We start from the raw sequence: 27,481 nt of genomic DNA on the forward strand, positions 1-27,481 counted from the left end.
GCAAAGGGTGATTGTGTGCATCTCTACTCAACTCTGAATTCATTGACATCACTTTGGTAGCTTGAAATCATCCATGGTGAGAGTACATACTCCATGAAACTGGCAAATGATACAAATCAAGGCTTTTTTTACCTTGAAGATCTGGTTGTTAAAAGTTTATCCGCACATCATTGGGGAAAGTGGAGCTGTAGTATTACAGGATCTTATGTTAGACACAAAGTGATATAATGTTATTTGATGCTGGTATTAAGCTAAAGATGTATATTACAAACCTTGGAGAATATATTAAAAATAAAAGAATAGCTAATAAACCAACAGAGAAGATAAAATGAAATACTAAAAATTATTCAATTAATCCAACAGAAGGCAGAAAAGAGGAAATAAGAACAAGGAACAGATGAGACAGATAGAAAACAAATATCAACAATTACATTATATATAAATGAACTAAACACATCATTTAAAAGGGACGAGAATGTCACACTGAATTAAAAAAAAAACAACTATGTGCTCTTTATAAGAAACCCTCCTTAATAGAAAGAAACAGATGAATTAAAAGTAAAAGAATGTAGAACAATAAACCAAGCACAAACTATCATAAGAAAGGTGGAGTGGTCATATTAATATCCGATGAAACAGACTTAAAGAGAAAAAGTATTACAGGGACAACTAGGGACATTTCATTTCAGAAAGCCTGATCTCGTAAATGTGTATGTAACAAAGCCTCCAAATATATAAAGCAAAATCTATTTAAACTGGAGAGAGAAATGAGCAAATCCATACTTATAGTTGGAGAGTTCAATCCTCTTCTCTCAGTAATTAATGCAAAAAGTAGATAGAAAATGAGTCAAGGCAGAGGATTTGAACAATAACTTTAGCCAACTTGACCTACTGCTACTTATAGCACTACACTACATATTACAGAACTACACCAAACAATTAAGAATACTTATTTTTTTTAAGTATACATGGAACATCCACTAAGATTGGTCATATGATGGCCAAAAAAAAAAAAAACTTCAATAAATTTAGCAGGATTGAAGTTATATAGAATATATATCTTCTGACCACAAAGGAATTAAATTAGAAATAAATTACAAAAGCGTATCTGGAAAATTGCCAAATATTTGGAAATTAAAAAGAGCTTTTAAATAATCAACAGATCAAAGAAGAAATCTTTGAAAAACTAGAAAAAAAAATGTACCTCAAGGATAATGAAAATAAACATATCAAAATTTGTGGGATTCAGCTAAAGCAGTGCTTAAAGGGAAATTTATCATTTTAAATGTCTATATTAGAAAAATAAAACGTTCTAAATATTGATATAAGCTTGCATCTTAAGAATCTAAGAAAAAAGAAAAATAAATGAAAAATAAGTAGAAAGGAAGTAAGGCTAAGAACAGAAAAGGAGATTAAAAAATAATAGCGGGACTTCCCTGGTGGCACAGTGGTTAAGAATCCATCTGCCAACGCAGGGGACACAGGTTTGATCCCTGGTCCGGGAAGATTCCGCATGCCGTGGAGCAACTAAGCCCGTGTGCCACGACTACTGAGCCTGCGCTCTAGAGCCGGGGAGCCACAACTACTGAAGACCCAAGCCTAGAGCCCATGCTCTGCAACAAGAGAAGCCACCGCATTGAGAAGCCCACACACCACAATGAAGAGTAGCCCCCACTCGTCACAACTAGAGAAAGCCCGAGCGCAGCAACAAAGACCCAACCAAAAATAAATGAATTAAATAAATAAAAATTTAAAAAATAATAATAATATGAAAATTTATAAAACTAAAAATTCATTCTTTGAAAAGTTCAAGAAAATTGATAAAGCTACAGCTACACAGGTCAAGAAAAAAAAAGAAAATACAAATTACCAGTATGAAAAATAGAAGAAGAGATATCACTACACAACCTATAAATATTAAAATAATAATAAGGAAATATTTTGAGCAATTTTATGGCAAAAATAGACAACTTAGATCAAACAAATTCCTTGAAACACAAATTCTGCCGCTCTAGATTTTCACTGGTTCTTTTTTAAACCTTACACTTTTTACTTTGTTATGTTCATGTATGTATGTATGTATGTATTTTTGGCCACGTGGCTTGTGGGATCTTAGTTCCCCAACCAGGGATGGAACCCAGGCCCTTGGCAGTGAAAGCTCCTAGTCCTAACTATTGGACCGCCAGGGAATTCTCTTCATGTTTTCTTTTAATCGTTGTGCTTGTTTATAACAACTGTTTAAAGTTAATTGTCTGAATACCATCATCTCTGTGGTTTCTAGGTGAGTTTCTACTGGTTGATTTTTCTGATGACTCTGGGTCACATTTTGTGCTTCTTTGCACATCTGGTAATCTTTGTATCTGATGCTGGATATTATGCATGCCACACTGTTGAATATTTAGATTTTGTTGTATTCCTTTAGTGAGTATTGAGGTTTATTTTAGAGGGCAGTCAGGTGACTTGCAGATCTGCTTGATCTCACCAAGGCTAGTGTCACTCTCAGTAAGGGCAGTTATGGAGCAGCCCTTAGTCTACAGCTATTTCAGGCCCAGCTGCTTTCAGAGAAAAGCTTAGGTGTTCAGTGAGGTCTCTTCACACTGGTTGGTAGGAACGTGATTGACCCCTGGCCCCGTGGGAGCCCTGGGCATTGTTCAGCTTATGGATCTCTCACAGTCATTCTTTGCCTAGCCTGACGGACTTCAGTTTCATTCTATACACAAGCAGATTAGTATTTTGCCAAACATTTCAAGGAGACTCCTGTACAGATCTCTCTGTATACAAATTCCAGTCACTCTGGCTTCCCCAAACTCCTATCTCTGTTTCTTCAACTCAGTGTGATGGACTCTCTTGGGTTCCTGCTCCCTTTGCCGTGATCTGGAAATTTCCTCTAAGGAAAAAGTAAGGTCATCACGCTGCTCACCTCTTTTCTTTTCCTTCTTTCAAGGACCATAGTCCTGCACTGTTATAGCCCAATGTTTGAGAACATTTATTTCATGTATTTTTTCCAGTTTTGTAGTTGTTTATGGAAGGACAGCAAATCCTGTACTGGTTACTCGTTCACAGGCAGAAGCAGAAGTCCACACACCAAACTGACACTTCACAATATATAACTTGGGTTCCCATGCAGCATTTATTGAGGCGCTACCATAGGCTGTAATCATGGTAATAATAGATAAGGCAAAATCTCTGATAAGAAACTGACTTAAATGAATGTAAATCACACTTCTAGGAAATTTACTGCAAAAGGGTAGTAGGATGAGATTTTTGCGGTAATTTTCATATTTTTCAATTAATCTGATCAGGAGTTTGATTCCGCTTGACATTATGGATTTTAAATGCTCAAATATATTTTTAAAATGCAGAAACTCATTCCTTATCCTTTATTTTCATTATGTAAGTCCTTGATACTGCACACATTAACGCTTTTTTTGCACACTCAGACTCCCTTCAGACAGATTTATTGCTTAAATTCTATTTAAGTGAGTTGACTCTTGGGTAAAATCATCAAACAATAGGGAGGGAAGTTGAGCTAGTCTGGTAGAGGTCTAAAAAAAGATATAATTTAATACATACTAAATTCAGAAGCACAATTCTAGTATAAACAAACCATTTTCTACCCCTGCCCCTGCCAAAATCTGAGAACATTTCATGAAGTTTTCTGACAGACACAATAATTTTTATTCATTTTAATTTTTGCATCAGTTACAGGACACAATTATAAAGATTAACTGATGTTAACACAGACCCACCATGCAGACAAGTGAGAATGTGGCCCCACTGGATTTGCAGGCTCTGAGCATCTCTGCGGTTGCCCACTTTGATCAATTTTTAATTTCCATGGAATGTGCAGGCATCCAGAAGTTCTGTGAGAGGTAACATAAGAGAAAGACCGTCAGGTACTGCCTGTGCTTATTAAGTACTATGCTGTTCCTATTTTCTAAAAGTAAATGGTAGGTAATGAAGATTTTTTTAAAAAAAATCTTTCTCTCTCTCTCTCTCTCCTCTAACTGATGTCAGTGCTATCCTTCACCATCTACATTTTCCTCTCCTCCTACTCTCCACGTCTCTAACACATGATATAATTTAACAAAAATTCAGGCACACTCCCAATAATTTGATTATTCCAGCTCTAATTTTATTTCTCCAACTTATTTTTTTTGAGGCAGCTATGCCATGTCTATAGTACATAGAAATAGAGAGAAATGACTTACTTAGTGCCACTTCTACATATGTATATATGTAGAAGTGGCCTGCTTAGGCTAACAACACTTGTTTCTATTAATATTAATTATACATTTTATTTAAAATCTTTGAAAATTGGTCCACGATGAGTGGTATGTATGTGTCATTTCCAACGTCCTCCCTACACTGAAGTGCTCCCACACACAGACATTTTCTTTCTATTAGCCAAAAAATGGAAATATACATGTAAACAAGTTCAATTTCCAAATGATCTTCAGTTCTGTTGCACTCTCTGGCTCCTTCAAATGATTTGGCCTTTTCAGTTAGTGTCTTATACTGTGGCCTAATTGACTGCCTCCCTGGTAAGCCTGAATCCTCCTGCGGGGCCAGGAGCAAGCTTTCCTAATCTTTGTGTCCTATTCGTACTGGCCCAGGCTTGGCACACCGTCATCCTTAAGACAAACATGTTTACCTTGACCCCCACGTTATTGCTCCTTGGTGTTTATTCTACTCACCAGAGGGTAAGCACTGTCTCATGTTAGCAATAGCCCGAAGATACTCTGGCCCTAAGTATTTTTGATAAGTTGTTCTGTCCTGAAGGTTAGCCAAACATTCTGTGTCATCGCTGAAGAGCAGATCCTTGGTTGAGGATTTGAACAGCTGGAACATCATGTATTCAAACCCGTTTCTTCCAAAGAGTTCCTGGGTTAGACAGACAGACAACGAGTGACCAGCAGCACCGGGCAGCACGGAGCTGTGTGTTCTGCCTCAGAAGCCCCGAGTCTGCTGGACTGCTCAGCTCCAGGCCCTGGGAAACCTGGGACACAGAGACAGCTTAGGAGGTACCATAGTAAAATGGCACAAAGCATGGCCTCTAGGTTCAAATCCAGGCCCTAGCTTTTCCTGTCGAGTGACTTTAAGAAAATTCTTGACGGAGCTCAGTGAACCTCAGTTGACTCATTTGTATATGGAGGTAATTACGCTAAATACTGAGATGATGTATGTAAAGCAACTGCTAAATAGAAAGAGCTCCAAGTTCACAGGTATATCACTATCCCAACCAATCACTGCCGGATGTTTTCAACTCTCTGGGTCATCCTTCCATGTCTTCCTGTGGCCGGAGCCCTTGCTACCTTGCCTCTTCTGTTCTCTGGACCTGCCCCAGGCACTGCCCCTGCCCCTCCCCCGTTTCCTGCCCCCCCTTCCTTTGTCCACTTTCCTTGTAGCCCAGGTGGCAGCTCGCCCTGTGTGGGACCCATCCCTTCAAAAGTCCATGACCAAGAGCCTCTGTATTTCCACCTGTCCCTGGGTCATCACCTTTCAACTGTGATGTGTGGGCAGCATGTGCTAAGATATGTATTACTCATTTGGGGCTCCTCCTGGAATGGGGTGTGCTAGGGCAAAAGGCAGACAAGGCTTTGGGTTTCCTTAAGATCACCTGATTCAGACAGCCACTACTCCATAGGGTCATCCCTTGTTGGCTGCCTGTAGAGGTCATGAGTTTTCTGCATGTTGGCTCTTTGACTTTCACGAAGCCCAAAACAGTCTCAGCCTGCCCAGGTCCAGGAAGCTCACTGGGATCCTTCCTCCCTAGGTCACACAGAGTAACCTCCGTTCTGCCTTTTCCACATGTAGCCCAGCCTACTGTGAAGGGCACTGGGCCAACTCCCTCATTTCTGTGACAGAACAAGTCCAAGAGGTACCACGACTCTGCTTAGAGAGTCAAGTGAGTCTCAGGGAGACGCTTGAGATACCCATGCATCTGGGACTCTTCCAGTCCACTGTGATACCCTAGACAGCCCCAGAGCAAGAAGTGAGCACAGCCGCCAGCCTTCCACTTTCATCAGAGTCAGGGCCCACTGCCGAGGGAGAAAGAGCGTGCGACTGGGCTGGGGTGCGCCTGTGCAGCTTTGCAAGTAACCTAAGCATAGGTTTGGGGGATGAGGACTGAATTCCCACACCTGTTGGTTGAAGAGCATTCTGCGGACAAAATCCGCCTTATCTTTCCTTGAGACCACAGCATGACTTGGGACTATGGCCAGGTGGCAGCTCTGAGCCTCGGTCACAGGCTTCCTGGTGCCATCGAGGCACAGCAGCTGGAAGTCTGACTGCTTCAGATCCTTCGCCCAGGCTTCAGGGTTCTTTCCTGGGGAGAGAGAGGAGGTGGACGGGCCACAGCTGACAGCTTTGGTCAAGACACCCTCAATAGGGGGTGTGACCGACCACCAGTGCCTGGGAGAATCACAGAGCCACAAAAAAAAAGAATAAAGCCTTTACAATAAAGCAGAAGAGAAACATTCATAAACTCATAGATTCTATTAAAGGCAAAGATTTCTTCAACAGACCTGAAAAGCACTAGGCAGAAAGGAGAAGACTGATGGATTGAACCATACTAAAATGAAGAATGTTTATCAAAAGACATCATCAAGAAAGTGAAAGGCAAGCCTTTTCAGAGAGGGACAAGATATTTGCAATACACATAGCTGATAAAAACTTGTATCCAGAACGTATAAAGAATGCCTAAAAATCAAGACAGCCAGATGTGCTCATATGGACTGCGGCAGCCGTATGTTTGTCAGTTGAGTTCAAGACCAATGTGATAACCAACCCTGTCAAGTCTGCCCAGACATGAAGAATTGTCTCATTCGCTAAATAAAAATGGTTAGGACCAAAGTCACCAGAGTCTGATGGGGTTAATAAACTTCCCCCCTTGCCCATCTGGGGAGTCATTTCCCAGGAAGGACTCTGAGTTTTCCGAGAGAGGAAAGGACAGTGTAGGCGCGTACCGTCAGTGTTCTGCAGGACCGTGGTGTACTTCACAAAGGCCACGTCTCCCTTCTCAACCAGACACCTGCACAGAGAGGGTCAGGTCAGCAAGGAGGACTCACAGCAGTGGGAGGGAGAGGCTCCAAGAGGGAACCACTGGGAGCTCCCAGCCCTACCCCGGGTCACTGGGCACATCTGACATGGCCCACTTATGTCACACACGCTACTCTGATGCCTGCTGTCCCTGGGGACTCAAGGGGAAATGTCATGGAAAAAAGAAGTCTGCTTATTTAGATTCTATTGTAGATACCTATTGTTTGGTTCCTTGTTTTAAACACTGATCGGTTTCTCCACAAGAGATGCTTGTGTTCTCCTATTAATAGGGATATCCAAGGATAATTCTCTGGTTGGATCAAAACTCACATCAGAGATTAAAATCAGCATGGAAGACGTGATTCTGAAGGAGTCCTATCACATCCATATGTCTACTCAGCCTTAACAAAAGTTAATGTGCATCATGAGATATTTTCATGCTTAATCCCCTGAAAAATGTTTCTCTGTGTTTAAGGTGCATTCTTTGCGAGAAATGTCGAGCGCACTAAAAATCAGTTTTGCGATATTCAATCAGTTGGAATTGATCCAGTTCTCTCTCTCTCCTAATCTTCGGGTCCCTCTATCATTAGCTAGGCTCAGCTACTCCGTTCAATTTTCCATCTTGCTCTATTTCCTTGCTTCAACACCACCCCCTCCACGCTGGCCAGTGCAATCTCAGTCCTGAAGGAGCCTGATCGTCTGCCTCAGGTGTCTCTGCACCTCGGCAGTGAGGTAAACCAGAGCTTCCTATCGTTAACTTCACCTGGGCATTCCTGTTGTCCCTCCTCTACTCTAGATCTGTGATTCTCCAAGTGTGGGCTGGGCCGGCAACATCAGCACCAGTGGGAACTAGTTAGAAATGCACGTTCTCGGGCCCCACCCCAGACCTACTGGCTCAGGAATTCTGGGGGTGGGGTCCAGCCATCTGTGTTTTAACAAGTTCTCTGGGAGATTCTGATTTGTGCTCAAGTGTGAACCAGTGCCCCCACCCCCCACTCTATAGAGCTTGAGACAGTACCCCCTCAACTCTATAGAGCATGGACTCCAAAACGTTCTCCCACTTCCTGTAAACCTCTGTCTCTCCACACACCCCTACCCAACACTCACACTCTGACATGTGCTTTGGCTTCCTGGAGGAAACACAGAAATCGTCACGTGGGCTTCCTTTCAGCATCCTTCTGCCAAATCTGGCAGCCCAAGCCTCCAGCACTCTCCTGCCCTCCAGGGACAAAGGAGGAGGGAAGGTCTCTCTCCAGCAAAAGTCTCCTCCCTGGGTGGTCTGCACCTCACCCATGCTCAGGCACTTTCCACTGTAGTCATCCTCTTTCTCTTCTATAACCCTCTTCACTCTTCTCATCAGCTTCCACACTTCTTGTAAAAACAAACAATAAGCCCTGCCTTGACCCCGCACTGCCCTTAGCAAGGGGCCTCTCTCCAGGACTCATCCAAACACCTGAAAGGATCATCGCACTTGCCATCAGCACCCCTGCACATGACTCTCTGACCCTTGCCAGTCATCTTAGGGGACTGACTCAGTATTGAATCTCCTCCCGCCTGGGTCACCAGATCCAGAAGCCAGTTCACTGTACTCATTTTGTTTGATCTCTCAAGTTCATCCTTTCCCCAGTGATCTGAAATGTCAGCTTTGTTTTAGATTAAATATAGTATGTCCATGTACCTGTCTTGGAAATTTTTTCTCTTCCACTGATTTATTTGTCATTTTTCACATAAACCAGCCTGTATTGATCACAGCATTACCATATTAAGTAGTATTATACTATGATTTTTATATCTAAGGAAACAAAATTCCCTTTGTATAATTTTATTTTTAAATTCTTGGCTCTTGTTTGGTCTACCAAGCTTTAATACTTTTTTGAGTACTGACTCCCCCTCCCCATCCCCTTTAATCCATCTGGTCACAGCGGAGACAGCTGAAACTTCACAATGCAACTTCATGGCATGAGTTATGTGAGCGGGAAACTTTGACCTGAACTGGGCTGACAATCCTACGTCCTGGGACCTGGGACTAATACGTTGTGGTCTGTGTTTGCTTCTTTATAACTGAAGACCTGTAACAATGCTGGGGCTTCTGGTCACAGACATTCCTTCTGTGTAGACTGAGAAACAGAGAAAACCACCCTGCAGGGAAAGAGAAATGAGGCAGATGTGCAGAGACAGAGAGAGAGAGGAGAAGCAGAGTGCTAAAAATTCATTCGTCATTTATCTGGAATTCTAATTTAACTGGATGACCTGAATTTTACCTGGCAACCCTCGCCTTAAAGTATCTTGGCCACTCCTGAGGCTCAGGTCTCTCTCAGCCCTTACAAGGAGGAAGCTCCCACAGCACCTGTTAAAATATGCCCTTGCCTTAAGATGGTTCACATGGGTGTTTTCACTTGCAACCAAAGTCCTTATTCACTTTATTAAAGAAAAAAGATGTGAACCAAGATCAGCAGATAAAATGTATAGTATTCTAGAGAGTGAAAAGTGCTAAAGAAAACATAAAGCAAGAAAGGCGGATATGAAATATTGGTAAGGGTATGTGTGTAAAATCAGAGAGTGGCCAGGAAAGACTTCCCTGAGAAATCTTAAGGGAAATGAGGGAACTAGCCATGATGCTATGAGAAGGAGGAGCATTCCAGATGGGGGTAAGAGCAAGTGCAAAGGCCCTGAGGCAGGAGTGTGCCTGATATCTTCAAGGAACAGCTGTGATGCCAAGATCACAGACGGAGCAGAGACAGCAAGGGGAAAGATGTAGGAGATGAGGTCACACAGAGCCTTCCCAGATCACAAAGGGGCCACATAGGTCAAAGAAGGACCCTGACTTTTACTCTGAGTTATATGGGAAATAACTGGGGGGCTTTAAGCAGAGAAATGTGATGCTCTGACTTATGTTTAAACAGAATCACTCTCGTTGCTGTGTTGAGACAACACAGCAACGAGAGTCGGGGAGGAGGATAGGACAGATGCATGGAGATCTGTTGGGGGTTATAATCCAGGGAGAGATGATGGTGGTTTAGATCAAGGTGGTATCACTGGAGATGGGCGATGAGGACAATTCTCGTTACCCTTTGCAGGCAGAGCTAACATGATTTGATGATGACCCAGACATGGGGTTTGAGAGAGAGAGAGAGTAGACACGGTTATCACACACCAAGGCTTTGACTTTTTCCTTAAGGAAAAACGGAGTTGCCTTTAACTGAGATGGCAAAGACCTCAGGAGGTACTGGTTTGGGTGGGAGTGTGCGAATTCCAGAAGGTCAGCTTGGGACATTTAAACTTGACCTGGTGATTAGAAATCCAAGTGGACATGCCCAGGAGGCAGTTGGATATATGCGTTTGGAGTTTCATCTGGAGTTTTGAAGAGATGTCTGAACAGGAACATAAATTTGGGAATTGTCAGCATATAGATAGATCGAGACTAGATAAAACTACCAAGGTCTGGGCATGAAGAGAGAAGACCAAGGCTGGAGCCCTGGGGCACGCCAACTTGTACAGGTTGGGGAATGAGGTAGAGCCAGCAAAGAGGATGAGATGCAGTAACAGGAGAGGGAGGAGGGAATCCAAGAAAGTGTGGGGTCCTGAAGCCAGGGAAGAAAATGTATGCAAGGGGGGGAAGAGATCGGTGGTGTCAGTGATCTGGGCTTTGGATTTATTTAGCAACACAGAGGTCCCTGGCAATTTAAAAGTGCAGTTTCAGCTGCGTGGTGGGTGGTGGTGTACGCGGGAGGGGGGTTGGGGGGGGGAGGGGGGAGGTGTGGTGGGAGTAGTCGTCCCACGTGCCAACAGTAAGGAGGAATGTTTTCTGTAGATAATTTAAATACAATAATAAAACCAACTCCACTGGTTGGGGTGGGGGAGGTGAACAGAATCTTAAACTAGGCTTTGGGGAGATTGAAAGGAGAGAAAGTGAACTGAGCAAGGACATTAAAATATCCTCCTTCAAGGAATTTTGTTGTAAAGAGGAGAGAAATGGAAAGCTGCTGCAGAGGAAAGTGAGATCAAGAGAAGTTTTACTTATCTCTTTATGTTTAAGATGAGAAAACATCAGCATGTTTGTATGCTGATGGAAATGATCCCTTAGAGAATAAGATGCGAGAACACAGGAGAGAAAGGGGAGGAGCGCTGGGGCAACACCCTTGAGGGGGCTGCCTGCCGCCGGGAGACAATTGCTGCAGGTGCAGGGCTGGGCTTGGCGAGGAGGTGGCCTGCTCCTCCCCAGTAAAAGGAGGGAGGGCAGCGTCCAGGGTCACACACGCCAGCACTCGGCAGATGTGGCAGTGGGACGTTGTGGAGTTTCTCTTTCGATTGCTTCAATTTTCTCAGGTGAAATAGGAAACAAAGGTGTGATAGATGGAGGAAGAAGTGTTGGAGGATTGAGGAGAGGAAAGAGTATGGAATGGTCTTGTAGGAGCGTGGGGTAGCCATGGACTAGAGACTTCTGGCTCATCTGAGCTGGGTTCGCATTACTTTAAAGGGAGGCCAGTCAGCCTGGAGGCGCTGGCACCGAAGTAGAATGTTGCACCCAACCCAGGTCGAGGTTCAGCCAGGAGAGATGACCGGCATTTGCGGATGTGCCCAGGGGAATAATTATCACGGTTGGCTGTGGAATGTATGCTGCATCCGGAGGGGGAAAAGGACATGAGGGTGGGTGTGAACAGGATCAACGGACCTCAGGTCAGTAGGAATGGTGGAGCCGGGAAGCTAGAAGGAGTGAAAAGGCAGGCAGGTGGTGGCAGGCAGAATGAGATGTCTAGAGCTAAGACTGTTCTTTGTGTGCTCATCTTCACTTTGGAACTTCCGTGGTTCTGGATAGAACTCCGAGGACAGAATTCTAGGTCTCTGTGATTCTACTGTAATCATACCAAAATGGGACCATGGACCCTAATACCAACGTACCTCCCAGTGTAAAGAGAAGTTCAACTATTTTAGCTTAGGTTTAATGTTCAGCATATATTTTTGTAGTGGGATCTGTGAAAATATGTAATTTATGCACGGCTTATGAAAGTGACAAAACTTTGGAGAGGGAGGGACAAAGCAGTCTGGCAGTGTGATGAATAGAAGGCTCCTTTCTAGAGGCTCGCGCGTTCTCCACACCACCCTAACTCCACAGAGTGCCCTTCATACTGAGAATTAACTCTACCTCCTTAGCCAGGCCCACAAGGCACCGAGACAGCCAATGCCTGCAGCTCCAGCCTCCTCCCTCACCTGATCCCCTCCCTCCCAATGCTCTACTCTGGCACCTTCTCTGGCCTCAAATATGGCATCATTTGTCCAGCCCCAGCCTTTGTTCTTGCTGTTCCTTCTTCCTGGATTACTCTTCTCCAGATTTTCTCAGGCCTGATTCCCTCTCAACATTTAACCCTCAGTTCACATGGCCCCTCTGATCCTGAGGCCTTCCCTGACCACCTTTTCTAAGATTGTCCCTGAGTCACTGCCATATCACCCCCCTTGGTCACCACCCCCCCCCCCCGCCAGCACTTATCACAGTCAGGAAGTGATTATGCTTTATGTGTTTATTGTCTTACTCTCCCCACGAGACTCAGAGCCCGTGTGTCTTGCTGTTGCTCTAACCTCTCTACTTAGAACAGTGCCTGCCACATACTAGGTGCTCAATAAATATTTCTTGAATGGATGGAGGAGCCCAGGAATATGTGTTTTTAAACACACTCTTCGACCAGGTGTAAGAAGCATGTATCCGGTGTCCTTCCTTTGATCTTAAACTGGGGCTCTGAAAGATCCTGTGACTTGTCCACAATCACACAGAAGAACAGATCAAAAGTAGAAGCAGGGTTGTGACCTGTGTCCATCAGTCTGGCCTCTCCCCAGGTGCCCCGAGTCCACTGGCTCTGCCCAAGAGTGCTCCAGGAAGGGGCCGGGCTTGAGTCCTCAGGGCCCCTGGGAATCTGCAGTTCTGTTCTCTAATTCTGGCTCCTCCTAAATGCAGCACCCAGATGGTGGGATGATGAGAAAGGTGAAAGGGCAAGAAGTTCACCAGGCTGGTGCCAAAGTGAAAGGTGGTGGACAGAGGCTACTTGCCTGAGCACCCCACTCGAGCCATAGTACGCCTCGTGGCTGTTGGGAGCACACGTGTGGGCTGGCGTGCTGCTGCCGTTGCACAGGGCACAGAGACTGGACGCTGGATCAGACCCAGGGGCACAGTTTTGACTGAAGAATTCATCTGCACAGGAGGACACGAGAGGTCAGCTCTTCCTGCCTGTGTTGGCAAGAAAGCCTCAGACTTTGTTCCTAAAATTGCCTGAGTGACATAAAGACACACTCAGGTATTTAGTACCATATGATTAGAAACAAGAACCTTATGGAATTAAAAAAAAAAAAGGTTGCAGCTGGAGCAAAGTAAAGGGGGCCTGGCTGAAGCTGGGACAAGGGTCTTTGAGATCACAGAAGTCCCGGCACAGGTCAGTGGCATGGACGGGTGGACACAGAGTGGACAAAATTGGAAGTCCTGGGTGGTTGAACCTGTCCTGTATGCTTTCCGATCTCTACTGCCCTTGTCCATCTTTACAAGGTCTGCCATCATGACTTGAAGGCCAGGAAGGGGACCAAGAGGCCCAGTTGCCCACCCCTGTGTTGAGCCCCAGGGCACTCTGGTGAGGAAACCACACAAGCCCCGCCCTCCTGGACCCCAAGTTTCTGTGGTGACAGTCACGACTCAAGTAGCCATGCCAGTGAATTCATGTTTCCCCATCATCGTGTTTCCCCACCGTGCTCTGGGAAAAAGAACATGGTTCCACGGCTACAGATAAAGGAACGTGGTGCAGACCTGGGAGTCAGGGAGAGGCCTCAAGTGGAGAGATGAAGAATGAATAGGAATTACCCAAGTGAAGGGCAAAGGGACGAGTTTTCCAGACAGGGAGCAGGATCTGCAAAGGCCTAGGGCAGGGGTTGGGGGAGGGGGCAAACAGCACAGAGAGCTTACTGGAGGCCATTGGGCCTGGACCACCCAGTGGTCCAGTGAGTGGGAGGGGTCAGGGTCCAGACCACATGTGATATTTTACACCTTTGTGTACATTTTGTTCTTTATTCGTAGAGAAATGGGGAGCCTCTGACGGGCTTTAGACAATGTTGGGCCAGGGGTCTAGCAGCAGGGTGAGCCAGGACAGATGTGGGGTGCAGGCAGCAGGCTACTGCAGGGGTCCAGGGGACATGAGGGCAGCTTGAAGTAGCACAAAGGGGAGGGAGGAGCTACGTGGAAGGAGGAGAAGCTGACATCACTGGTGATGGACAGGTGTGTGGTGCATGGCAGATTCATTTCCAGCTGGGGCCAGTGGATGGACTGTGTGTGGGGGGCCTCCACCAAGCTAGGCAGCTCTGGAGCAGGACCAGGCTCGGCTGAGATGATGCATTCCATGTTGTACAGGCTGAGTTTAATGTACTTTTTGAAATACTGGACTAGATAATGTCAAACAAGCAGTTCAATATACATAGGTTTGGAGATCAAGGAGAGGTCTGTGCCAGGGACAAAAACTTGACAGTTATCAGCATATAGACACAATAATAGTACAGCAGCAAACATTTATCTAGTGCTTTCTATGTGCCTAGCTTTGTACGTATAACGTTTGTTTAGATCGTCATCTAGGCTATAGGCATGGATGTGAGGGCTTGGGGGTTGAGTTTAGAGTGGGGAAAAAAGTTGCTTTCAGCAACTCAAACATTTATTAACCAGGTTGGGAAAGGGACTTTGTAGGGGTAGGAGTAAAAAGAAGCCAGTGTGTTTTCACAAAAGCCAGGAGATGGTGGTTTAAGGTGATCTGAAGCAGGAAAGGTCATGGAAGCACAGACTGGAGCCCATCCTTCCAGTTAAGCAACATGGAGGTCCCTGTAGCCTTGACCAGAGTTCTCCCTGTGGAACAAGGCGGAGGAGCCAGAGGGCAGGGAGTGCAGCCGTGAGTGGGGTGAGTGGCTGAGACCATGATTTTAAGAGGTCTAGCCATAAAGGGGAGAAAAAGGAGGCAGGAGCTGGAGGGGAATGTGGGGAGAGGGAGGGTTTTTAAAGGTGGAAGACACTGGGTGCATTCACATGCTGAAAGAAATTGTTGGCCATACCAGAGGAAGAGGTAGTAACAGGGTGCAGCTCTGGGGAGGGGCGAGGCAGGGCCCACAGCCAAGTGCAGGTAGGAGGACGGGCTGCGTTGTAGAGGGAAGCTGAGCAGGTGCAGCCAGCAGGAGCCCCCAGCTTTGGCGGTGGGGTGTTGATGGGAACCTTCCTGAGGGTTTGAAGTATCTCTTGCAGGTGCAGATGAGATCATGTGCTCAGAAAGGGTGATAGGTAGGTAAGCGTGGGATGGAGGTGTACGGACAACTAGGACATTAGGATAATTACTGGGAAGTGTGGGTGTGGAGCAGAGGATCAGTGGGGGTACTCGTGAGCGCCAGGGCAGAGCAGGGGGCGCTGGGGTCAGCAGCTGGAGCATCTCCATGGAATGAACTGCTCTGCCCTGCGACATTCTCCAGCTGTGTTCAGCTGATCAGGTGCAGAGGGCCAAGAGAGTGGGTGATGGGGTTCCTGCAGGGCTCGGATTTGTCACATGGGTGGGGAAAGCAGGGGAGCAGGAGCCTTTTAGGTATTGGCAAGAGTGTTGCTGAAATGACTAATATGGAAATTTAAGAGAGGTGAGGGTGAAAGTGAATGCTAAAGCACTCAAAGACTTACTGGTGTAAGGTTTTCAATTAAGAAAGCAGCCAATTCAGTTTATGTGGCAAAACAACACATACACACAAACACGCACACATATCACATGTGCACCCCTACGCCCCACTCTTGCTTTGCAACCCAGGCCTCTTCCCTGAGCCAGATTTGAAAGACATAAAGAGTAGCGTATTTCCCTGAGATCTGCCCTTTGGGCCAAACCACTTCCCTCAGAAGCAATGGGCGAGGAGAAAGGGGGGTCCTGCTAAGGAGATGTGAAGCTTGCCCACATGGCTGTCCAGCCCTTGTCCACACCATCCACTTATGCCATTCACTGAACTGAATTTCTCCCCTACACAGGCACAGGCCCAAGGAAGGGGCTGCCGCACCACCGCTCAGAGCACACTTACCAAATTTACAGGACCCAGTTTGGTTGTATATGAAACCCATCGGGATGTTCCAGCCTGCAGAAGTGCCAACTGCAGTGTGGCAGGACTTCTTGCCTCGCAGAGAGTTCCAGGTGAGGTCAGCATCTGACTTCTTGACCACTGCCACGACGTAATAACCTTGCAACAGAGATACCAAGATGCAATTTCAGTACCTCCAGGGCCCTCCCAAAATGTACTGCAGAGCTGCTGCCTGCCGCTCTCCCAGGGGAGGGAGAAGAGCTTGAAGCCCTCACCTTGCTCTAGCAGATCCTCCCAGTAACCATCATTGTTAGGTACTCAGCCAAACAGAGCGACTCTACTGCTCTCCAGATATGTCTACAGGCATACACTCACAGGTATTTACACACACACTTCATACTTTTTCAACAGAATCCTGCCAGAGCATTCTTTTCTGCCAGTGCTTTATTCTTCCTCAATGATATCCCTTTTTGATTCAGTAGAAATAGATATGGCCGTCTCATTCTATTTATTAGTTGAATCTAAGTTATGTCCACTGTATAGAAGTACGGTGTTTTATAATCCCCCTACTGGTGGGCATTTAAGTTGTGACCCATTTTTCCCTATTAAAAATCACTTATCTAAATAAATCTTTGTATGGAGTGTGCACCTGTTTAAATATTTCTGTTGAATAGAAGTCCAAAAGAAAGAGCTTTAATGACTTCTTTTTTAAAGTCAAGTCTCTGATTTTCTAGGTTTACAATAATACCATTTTCTAATAATGACAATTTAATCTCTTCCTTTCCCCAATATTTTTTAATCTTTTTCTTATCTTTCTGCATTCACTTACAAAATAATGTCAAATATCTTTGGTGGGTGTGGGCATTCTTGTTCCTGATTGTTATGGGAACACCATTGATACTTGATGTATTCCTATTGCAGTAGAGTGTAACAGAATCCTGCTTGTTGAGTAAGGCCTAAACTGCAAGGCTGAATTTAGAGACTGGAATCATGGGTAATGTGGTTCACTACCACCACTCCCACCACCCCCAACACACACACACTTTCTTGCTGTTGTGGTTGAGGTGTCTATATATTCATGCCTGGAAAAGTTGGGAATCAACATGGCAGTGGAAGACCTGCCTCACCAGTTACTAACTGATCTCAGACAAGTTGCTTAGCATCTAGGATCCTAAATTTCTCCTCAGTGAAATGGTAACAGTAATGCTAATATGAGCACACTGTACGTTAGGAATGGGAAGGGGAGGTTATGTGGATAGGTTTCCAGCCATGTTGCTAATGGCAGAAGCAGTACCAGAGCCCCTTTCTTGGTAAAGCAGATTCTCCTGAGGCCACCGCAAGCTCTTGCCTATCAGACTGGGTTCTATTACGCCATTCCGGCGGCCAAATACTGTTACAGTGCCTTTCTTGAGCTGTAACAATTTCTGCACAGATGGCATGATTTATTGTCATCTGGTGTGTGTGTATGTGGCTTTGGGATTAACCCTCTCCATCTCTACTCCAGTCTAACTTTCTCCATCACCCTGAACCGTCTTCCAAGCATCCTCATTGACCTACATTTGTACATCGCTGCAGTTCCTGGAAATTTCAATCACTTGTGAATCAATTAGAATTCTTTCTGACTTTACATATTCTATAATCAGAACAACGAAATGCCAGCCCTTAGAGTTAAGGATACAGATCCAATTCAGAGAAGACAGAAAGCCATGAAAGCAGAGAGGGAAGAGGGACAGTTTATCCCAGGGCTGTGGTCCTACTGCAAACAAAGGGCAGCTGCCGCAGGGTGAGCGGCTTTGCACCCCTGAGGCCTTTGTGGAGGTGGGCGGTGCAGGGCCTCATGACCCCAAGCTTGTGTGCCCGCCCACCTCCTGCAGCTCTCCTGTCTCATAAGAAATTCCAAACCCAGGTGAGCACTTGTCTTCATCTCAAGATCCTCCATCACAATGGTTTTCAAAGCTTAATATGCATCAGAATCATCCCGAGGGCTTGTTAAAACACGGAGCAGCGGCCCCATCCTGGACCTCAGCAGACCTGCGGTCAGACTCAAGAACGCTCGCATCTCACAAGTTCTCAGGCAACGCTGATGCTGCTGGTCCAGACACCGCACTACCTAGAGGACCACTGCTCCAGCCAGTGCCCAAGACTAGGTACCTCAGGGACAGACACAGAACCTCTCTGCCCATGGGGAGACACAGATGGGAAAACTTGTCACCTGGTCTCCTATTCTGAAGAGGAGGGCGACTCCCCAGCTATTCAAAGCCAGCCACTAAAAGCTAAAGGGCTGATTTCATTTTCATCCCCCTCCTCTTCAGTAGCAGCATCTATGACTCCCCTCCTCCTCCTCTGAGGCATCCACTGGGCCCCAGAAGTGTCAGCAACGGGCTCCTGCCCCGGTGCAGAGATGGGTGGCGGTATGTGACAGGGAGCACTGTGGTGGGTCAGGAAGGGCAGGGGGGTTCCAGTCACGGCGCCTCTGCTCAAACCCAGGTGCAGCCACTTCCCGGCTGTGGGGCCCCGGGCAAGTCACACCGTCCCTGAGCCTCACTTTCCCATCGACGTGATGCGGCCAGCGAGGACTAGAGTTCTAGACTAGGACTAGAGCAGTTCTAGAGGACTGCTGAGCGGAGTGCGCAGAGGCGGTACAAGCAGGAGCCCTCTGTCCACTGTGACACGCCCCACGACAGACCTGCTCCTTCACGAGGGACTGCGGCAGGGTCATCTCTCTCTCTCTCTTTTTTTTTTAACAACTCTAGTAACTTTGGTTTACTTGTAAGGCTTTCCTCACACCCTCCCTGACAACAGGCCTTTACCTTTGAGCCCCAGTGTTACTGATTCTGACTCACCTTCCACAGGTGTGTTCACACACTTAGACCCAAGCTGCTCTTTGCCATCTTGAGACACTAAAAAGAAAAAGAATTAAGGTACAGGACATTAAATTCTCACATTACTCAAGTCCTGACTTTCTCAGTCTCAATAGTCAAGAATAAAATGAGAAACGCTAGCTAAGCAGTTTATCATTGGCTATCAACAAGCCGAGATCCTGCAGTCCTATTTCACCTCCTCTCTCCTGACCCTTGCCACTGGAACATTAGGTTTCATCCCAACATTCGGGGAATTACAGAGAAAGAAAATGAGATGCTCATTGAAGGGGGTGGGGTGGGGAACAGAAGCCACGGAAGACCTTGACAGAGATCCTTTCGATTTGCTGTGTGATTCTAGGCATACGGACATTCTTCCCTTCAGAGCTCTGGGCCGTGAACACAATCCTTATAGTCATTCTGTGTTGGAGGGGAAGGATCCAGCCCATGGGTCAGAAGGACCTGGTTGCAATCTTTATTCTACCTTGGACACATCATTCAACTTCCCCAAGCCTTAGTTTTTATACCTGCAAAATGGAGATACCACTACTTACTTCATAGAGTTGTTTTGTTTTGAAGGATAACATATGGTTTCTCACTCACTGCATAGCAGATGAGGAGTTTAACAAATAGTGGTGAAATCCTCTTTTCCCCTGGCTTTATTTTTCCAGGTGGATGGATCCCCACAAAGACCATGATCTTGTGGCCCCATCCCTCAATGTCCCAGTGCAGCTTGGGTGAGCTAATTTTGGATTAGTAAATTTGGCAAAAGGATCTAGGCACCTGTGGCTCTTTCTTTGTTGAAGAGAATGGGGAGAGGGTGGTTTCGATCTCCTCATCTGTGACAGAATGTGTTTTCCCTCTGCCCTCAGCATGCGGTCTGCCAGCAGACCTGTCTTCCTGAATTGGTGGGTGACTCTAACTCAAGGACAATTTGACAAGCCCCATGGCCAGCTCTATGCCATGCCCTCCAATATCACTCTTTCAGTAATAAAGGTTTTATTTTGATTTCTTTCTGCCTAAGTTCCGCATCTATATCTTAACTGGTTCTGACTCTGGGGAAGATAGATGTTATCTACTAGCTCCCTACACTCCAGATAACAGCTATTGTTATCTCCGCACTGAACTAAATTATTTCCTCACCTTTCTGTGTCCATAGCCCAGAGGGAAGAAAACACAGAGACCCTCCCCTCCACTTACAGTAGTTCTCTGCCAGGACAGGCACCAGACCACACTTGCCCGCTGTGTAGATGAAGCCTCCATCCAAGCTCATGGCATCAGCCTCTCCTTTCTGAAGTTAAGAAATAAACCAATAGCACAACAGTGAGGCTGTTATCCTGTCTCACCCTCAGAGGTTTCCATCTCATTGGCTTCATGTCACACGTCCTTGTGATAAACCAAATGGTGTATGACCCAAAGCTTCTGCCACATAAACACAGGGTTTAGAAAACTGGACATGCCTTTAGCCTGTTAACCCAGAAGCAAGCACCCAACCCAGGTCATGCTCCCTGGTCATCTCTGTGCCCTCACATGAGACCCCGTTCTGAGTACTGGACATGCCATCACTACACTTTCTTTGTGACCATCGTCACTCACTCGACAATCAGACTCAGGGTATGTGTCTAATCTGTTTCTATGGAACATGTTTTCTTCCGTATGGCAGAGTTCAATTCTGTTCTTATAACCCCATTAGTACTCTACTCTAATTAATAATTCATTAATAATTAACTTATGATTTTAATCAATGAACTTTTCCAACAACAGAGACCAAAAAAATGCATACTTATATTCATAGATAAGGTCATCAAGAAACAAACACACAGACACGGGCACACTCTTTGCTCTTCCCCTGTTAATTGCTCTTCTAGAAATCTATCTTAAAACAGTAGTAACTATAGAAGCAAAAGCTTATCAAGCCCCTACTATGTGCCAGGCCCTTTTCTAAACACTTTACAATGACTTCCTCATGTACTCCCTCACAGAACCCAGTAAGGTAGGTACTATAATTCTCCCCCTTTTATACCTTAGTTAACTGAAGCACAGAGAAGCTAAGTAATTTATCCAATAGATGGTCACTAAGACTTAGGTAGTTTAATTCCTTAGCTTCTGCTCATAACCACTATGGAATGTGTCAGCCTCCAGGATCTGACTACTCCAAAGGACACATCCCTAAATACTATTCTAGGTACGTTTTTTTCATCCACAAAATGGGTGCAAAATCTACCTCATAGGCTCATCATGAGGAATAAATGAGTTAATACAAGTTAAGCGCTCATACATATGCATGGCACATAGTAAGTAACTCCAGACATATTCACTGTCATTAATATTAAAGATATACTTAGAAATATTGATGGGTATAGAATAAAAATCTTCAATCCCATATTATTTATAACAGCAAAGGATTTGGAAATCATTCAGATATAGACATTTAGAAATTGGTTGAATAAATTTTTGGTGGACTATTATGCAGCCATTAAAAACATATTTTAAATGAATACCTCATTACCTAAGAAAGTGCACCAATTGTGCTCAAGAATTGAAATCATAATAACAACCGTTAACATTTATAGACTGCTTATTATATGCCAGGCAATGTTACAAGCACTCAAATTCATTTAATTCTTATAATTGACAAATTTAGGAGACTGTATAAATAGCAAGACTTTAATCTTAGAAGTTGGTCCCAGGGACGTTTACCAAAATTAGATCTTCTTTCTTAAGAAAAATTGTAGTCTCCTAAGTTTGTCATTTTTTCAATCTTTTAGTTATAAATTTATTTTTTTCTAATCTCAAAAATATTGTCTGCTCATAGAGAAAATGGACAGTTAATACCAACACAACATCATAACTCAAAAATTATGTGGTGCTGATTTCTAAGTTATGAAGTTGTAAATGATATCATTTATTTTGCATTTCTTTTCCAGCATGTAATAATTTTATCACCAGAAAAAAAACTGAACCTGTCCAGAGAACTGAAAAGGTTGATTTGCTTTCCCAATCCACAGGGGTGCTGACCACACCCTGGGGTGTCACCCAGCTTCCTAGGCAGGACCCCTCAGAGCTCCCTGGGCTCCAGAGCTGAGCTCCTAAGGAGTCTGGGTCCTGGGCTGCTCTGTGTTTCCGCCGGCTCCGAGCGGCAGGGGCCTGTGGGAGCAGCGGGGTGGGGCTTTGGAGAGTTGGGGGTGGGGGTTGGGGGAAGGCAGCACGTAACAGGTGCGTCTCAGCCTCACAGCTGATGGGAAGACATCCAGGAAGGGGGCTTCACCGCCAGACTCACAGAAGCACCGCGTGTCAGAGCCCAACTGCAGGAGCGGGCCCTCCTTACCGCGACGGCGGCGATGCAGCCCTCGGTGGTCTCCTTCGCGGTGCACTTCAAGATGCCACCGCTCAGGGCACTCCACTCGTCACACTTGGCCTTCTCGTGCTGGCCCACTGCACACCATATCACCCTCTGGGGGTCTTCTGCCCCTAGGTCTGGTGGAGAAGAGCCAGGGATCCAAAGGAAGCCCCCAGATGGGGGAGGGGAGGGGGCGGTTAGCGCCACTGGCTTCCGAGCGGCTGCCCAACACCAGAGTTGGCAGCAGTGTCTCATGCCCATGTCACTGCTCATTCCCGCCTATCACCTCCCAGGAGAAATGGCGAACTCGGTTCCCAGAAAGAGCAGTGAAGGCAGACCCAGCCCCCTCCTGACCTCCCCTACTCAGATGTCACCTCCCCAGGGGAGGCCTCTCTGAGCAGCAGCCCAGCTCAGGGCCTTCTGGGGTTTTCTCTTCCAGGACGGGGTTCTCCCATCCAGGGAGCATCCCCCAGTTGGAAGCCAGTGTCATTTGTTCTGGGTGGGCCTGCTTGCTCTGACGCCCACATCAATCTCAGTGGCTTTGGTAGATGCTCCATAACTACTGGTTAACTAAATGAAGGGGGGGAAAAAAAAGGAAAGAAGGAAGGAAGGAAGAAATAAACCATGGGGATCCAAAGGAAAGCAGGCACTGGATTAAAACCCTCTGAAATTCTAGCTCTGCTCCTGATGGTGGCAGAGGCTGTGTTCCCACTGCAGTTTAGGATGGGCTATTTTCCCTGTCAAACAGACCTACTGCAGGGTGGGGCAACTCTGGTTCACACAAGGGAGCCAGAACCATCATTACTTCAAGTTGCCTGTAATCTGAAGGTCTTTCAAAGCCTTTTGTGACCCCCTAATTCAGGCCTTTTCCCCAGCTCAGCAGAAAATCCTTGCATGAACCCAATGCAGGTGGTAGCTCCCTTGGGCCCTGCAGGCCAGTGAAGGTTGGGTGAGGTGAGGCTTGCGGGCACCAGGAAAACCTCCATGGCCACACCCTGCCCCATGCCCAAGCTCTCCAGGTCCCCCCCAGGACCTTACACACCACTCATTAGATGCTGGATGGCAGAAAAATACTCGTATCCCAGGTATAGCTTGGCGTCCATCTTAGGTGGGACTCTTAAAAACCCAAGGGCGGCGTCCGTAAACAGCAGGTCCTTTCCATGAGGAGAGCCGAAGAGCTGGAATTCTGCTGACTTGCCTTTTCCAAAATTCTCCTGTTCAAAGGATGAAAGAAACAGTGAAGGAAGGAGGCTAGCATAAGGAAGTAAAGGAAAAACAAACCCCAAACTAGACAAGGAGAGCAGAAAGCGAGAGAAATATGAGTGCCTGAGAGTAAAGACCATGGCAAGGCCCTCCAGAGTCCCTGTGGCTCACGGGGTTCTCAAATCTTCTCCAGCAAATCCCAGCTTGTCTGCTTTGTGGGCCTCAGGGAAACTGCCGGGGGCTGCCCCCAGGTCTGCAAAAAGGGTACTCAGGCAGCTGCTCCTCTCCTGTGCTGCATTCCCATGGGGCAGCCAGTGATGGTGGCCTTGTTGCTGGCCATCTGATTGCCCCAGGTGGCTCCGGTGGGCTTCATCCTGGAGCGGGTGCTGATCCAGGACCACCAAGCCTGGAGATCAGAAGTCCTGGGCGCGTCTGCCACCCCCGGCCTGCCACTGAAGGCCTTCAAGCAGTCCCTTCCTCTTTCTGGCCCCCCCAAAAACGAAGGGCCCTTTGCGTATAACTCCCGCTGACTGGCCCAAAGTCGTTCCTGATGGTAGCTGACGGTAACACCTACCCACATGCTCTTTGCGACGTCTGTCTGCTTTTTGCTTTTGCAGTGGCTCTGCATGTTGCCTTCTCTGGCAAACCCCGCATTTCCTTGGGGTGCCCACAGCTTACCCCCGGGGCCCAGGAACCTTTCCAGAGATGCCCTGCAAATCAGTCCCTTCAAAGTACATAATCCATGCCCCCAAGGTTGTGCCCTCTGGTGATTATCTGTGTGTATAACGTGCTCACCATATCTTCCACAGTCGTCTGTGAGTGACCCAAGGGCAGGTCTGTGTCTAGTTCATCTCTGACCACCCAGTGCTGAGCAGAGGGTGCTGACAGAGACGGGACAGGTGACCAGATGAGGGTGGGCTGGGAGAGAGGGCCGCCAGCACAGGACACAGAATGCTCACGGCCGGGAACCTGCCGCTGAGGAGTCCCCACCAATGGGGTAAGAGGGGAGCACCTCATGGAGGAACGGCACCTGCATTGCAGCCTGAGGACCTCTTTACAACTGAGAAGAATAAAATGGGGCAACAAGGGGCTTCTGTGGAGTCTTTGGCCCATGGCATTGATGATGCCAAGGGAGGGAGTTTTATGGCCACTGCTGCCCATCACGTATCCAGACCGAGGGCTTGTCAGTGAAGCGGAGGACATGTGGCATGGTTCCCGCTGTGCTGGACACCCACAACTTCCACAGTGGCTAGAAGGGAGTGAAGGCGAGCGCCCCAAATCCAAGCAGGGCCCCCTACGCAGGAGGGGAGGATGGTGGATGGGGCTACCTGGGCCAGGTTGAGAAGCTCCCAGATCAAGTCCTGCTTGCCGCCCATGCTTCGGGCCACGACGGCGTGGGAAGGGACCCGGGCCAGGTGGCACCTTTCATACTTGTCCACAGACCCCCGGGTGTTGTCCCTGCAGAGCAGCTCATACTCGTCCCTGTCAGCCTTGTCAGCCAGGTTCTCTGTGGAGAGAAGCCCACATGAGCTGACGGCAGGCAGAGAAGGAGGTGTGGTCCCCGCCTCTCCCTGGATTCCAGATTGTTTGGGGATTTGTTGAAATAACTTTCTAAGCCCAAGATGGAGCCACTCCTGCCTGGGATGCCACATCACCACGGAAACTTAGATAACTTCCTGTGCCTGTAAATGTTCTGCTTGACCAGAAATGCAGTCTATCCAGTCAGCCAGGCCCCCAATGCCAAGCCAACTCTGGGCTCTATACTTCCTTCCTTCTTCCTTCTCACCCTTGGCAAAGTGGCCCCAGTCAATCAGATATTATCTATTTTTCTCTTTGTTGTTCTTTATCCTATGAAAGCTTCCTGCCTTCTGCCCTATTTTGCAGTTCTCTGAATGGAGACTGCCCACTTCAAGAAGTGTTGAAGTTTGTATCACCTAAACTGTCTTCTTTAATCATTTTTTAACAGCCTGAGGAGGACTAAAAGAGAATCTTTTCCAAATACATTTTATACAGGTGAAGATGCTGAGCCCTCAGGAGATGAAATGACACGTTCTCACTGCAGAGAGTCCCAGGGCTGGGAGGCATGCTAGGCCCAAGGCTCTGCTAACAAGGATGGTGACAGCAAATGTTTTCTGAGAGCTCACAGCACACCAAAGACTGACCTGAAGGCTCTCCATGCTCTGTCTCGTTTAATCCTCATAACGACTGGGGGAGGCTGGTAGATTATCCAGATTATCCCTTTCTAGAGATGAGGAGACTGAGGCTAAGAGGGTTAAGGGAACTCATCAAAGTCTGAGTTAGTCTGTGGCTGACACAGCGCCATGCTAGGACAATCCAGGTCCCCCACTAAAGCGGCAACACTCCCCTGGGGCAGAGCCTGCTGGGTAAAGGTGGCAGAGAGGTTGAGGGATAGACGGAGGCCTAGGGGCCCAGTCAGGACACTCTATAGGTGCAAATAAGGACCAGAAAACCGTGTGAGGAAAACAGGCTCTTTGGTTCCCCTTGTCTAGGTATTAGAAGGTGTTCTGAACTGTGTCCCCCTAAAATTCATATGTTAAAGTCCTAATCCCCAGCACCTCAGAATGTGACCTTATTTGGAAACAGAGACAGTGCAAATATGATTAGTTAAGATGAGGTCATAGTGGAGTGGGGAGGGGTGGGCCCCTGATTCAGTATGACTGGTGTCCTTCCTAAAAGGGGAAATTTGGAAACGGAGAGAATGCCATGTGAAGAGAAAGACAGAGATTGGGGTGATGTAACTGCAAGCCAAGGAGCACCAAAGATTGCCAGCAAACACCAGAAGCCATGGGTAGGGCATGGAACAGGTTATCCCTCACAGCCCTCAGGAGGAACCAACCCTGCCAACAGCTTGATCTTGGAATTCTAGCCTCTAGAACTCAGACGATGAACTTCTGTTGCTTAAGCCACCCAGTGTGCGGTACAGTTGGTCCACTATATCTGCAGTGGATGTGGGTTCCACATCTGCAGATCAAAGATTTTTTTTTTAATTCCAGGAAATTCCAAAAAGCAAAACTTGAACTTGCCACACAGGCAACTATTTACATAGTATTTACATTGTATTAGGTATTTAAGTAATCTAGAGATGATTTAAAGGATGTGCATAGGTTATATGCAAATACTACACAGTTTTTTTTAAAAAAATTTATTTATTTATTTATGGCTGTGTTGGGTCTTCATTTCTGCGCGAGGGCTTTCTCCAGTTGCAGCAAGCGGGGGCCACTCTTCATCGCGGTGTGTGGGCCTCTCACTATCGCGGCCTCTCTTGTTGCGGAGCACAGGCTCCAGACGCGCAGGCTCAGTAGTTGTGGCTCACGGGCCCAGTTGCTCCGCGGCATGTGGGATCTTCCCAGACCAGGGCTTGAACCCATGTCCCCTGCATTGGCAGGCGGATTCTCATCCACTGCACCACCAGGGAAGCCCTGCACAGTTTTATATAAGGGACTTGAGCAACTGCAGATGTTGGTATCTGCAGGGGTCCTGGAACCAACACCCCATGGATACCGAGAGATGACTGTACTTTGTTATGGCAGCCCTAGCAAACTCACATAGAAGATCTTAGGTTGATAAAATCTCACATTGAAAGGGAAGGAGTAGTACAATTAGAGTTCCTGTGAATAGTTCTATTTTAATCAAGCATGTTGCAGAGAAAATACATTTTAAATCTTTATATTATAAGAAAAAAATTTAAACAGTTTGGTAATGTTAGAATTAAAAGAATCAATATGATCTAACATCTTCAGAAAGAAATAACTTTTCCACCTCAGTCCCTCTAGGGCCCAGTGGTGGCAGCAGCTCACCATCAACACTCATTTACCCTACAGCCCAGTGGATAGTCTCTCAGAAACTTCTGCTTAAAAGGCAATGAGGGGGCTTCCCTGGTGGTGCAGTGGTTAAGAATCCGCCTGCCAATGCAGGGGACACGGGTTCGAGCCCTGGTCTGGGAAGATTCCACATGCCGCAG

At 46.6% G+C, this 27,481-nt stretch overlaps 1 protein-coding gene across 2 annotated transcripts in view; it reads right to left on the reverse strand.

Annotated features, from left to right (window-relative positions):
* Positions 1 to 693: 693 nt before the first annotated feature.
* Positions 694 to 27,481, reverse strand: part of LOC309629055 (inhibitor of carbonic anhydrase-like) — a 58,346-nt gene continuing 31,558 nt past the window's right edge. The window contains exons 8-18 of one of the 2 annotated variants that reach the window (XM_082392726.1): positions 24,828 to 25,006; positions 23,339 to 23,510; positions 22,285 to 22,433; positions 20,157 to 20,247; positions 18,942 to 18,998; positions 16,102 to 16,257; positions 13,081 to 13,222; positions 6,969 to 7,033; positions 6,144 to 6,328; positions 4,698 to 4,884; positions 694 to 3,863 (exon numbers count right to left, since the gene is read on the reverse strand). In XM_082392726.1, the coding sequence (XP_082248852.1) occupies positions 3,829 to 3,863; positions 4,698 to 4,884; positions 6,144 to 6,328; positions 6,969 to 7,033; positions 13,081 to 13,222; positions 16,102 to 16,257; positions 18,942 to 18,998; positions 20,157 to 20,247; positions 22,285 to 22,433; positions 23,339 to 23,510; positions 24,828 to 25,006 (1,418 nt within the window). In that variant the 3' untranslated portion in view covers positions 694 to 3,828. Of the gene's footprint in view, positions 3,864 to 4,697; positions 4,885 to 6,143; positions 6,329 to 6,968; positions 7,034 to 11,679; positions 13,223 to 16,101; positions 16,258 to 18,941; positions 18,999 to 20,156; positions 20,248 to 22,284; positions 22,434 to 23,338; positions 23,511 to 24,827; positions 25,007 to 27,481 lie in introns of those variants that run through there. The other variant, XM_082392725.1, reaches the window with a different exon arrangement.

Source organism: Balaenoptera borealis (assembly GCF_965194805.1).
Source record: "Balaenoptera borealis genome assembly, chromosome: 5".
NCBI classification, from domain to species: domain Eukaryota; kingdom Metazoa; phylum Chordata; class Mammalia; order Artiodactyla; family Balaenopteridae; genus Balaenoptera; species Balaenoptera borealis.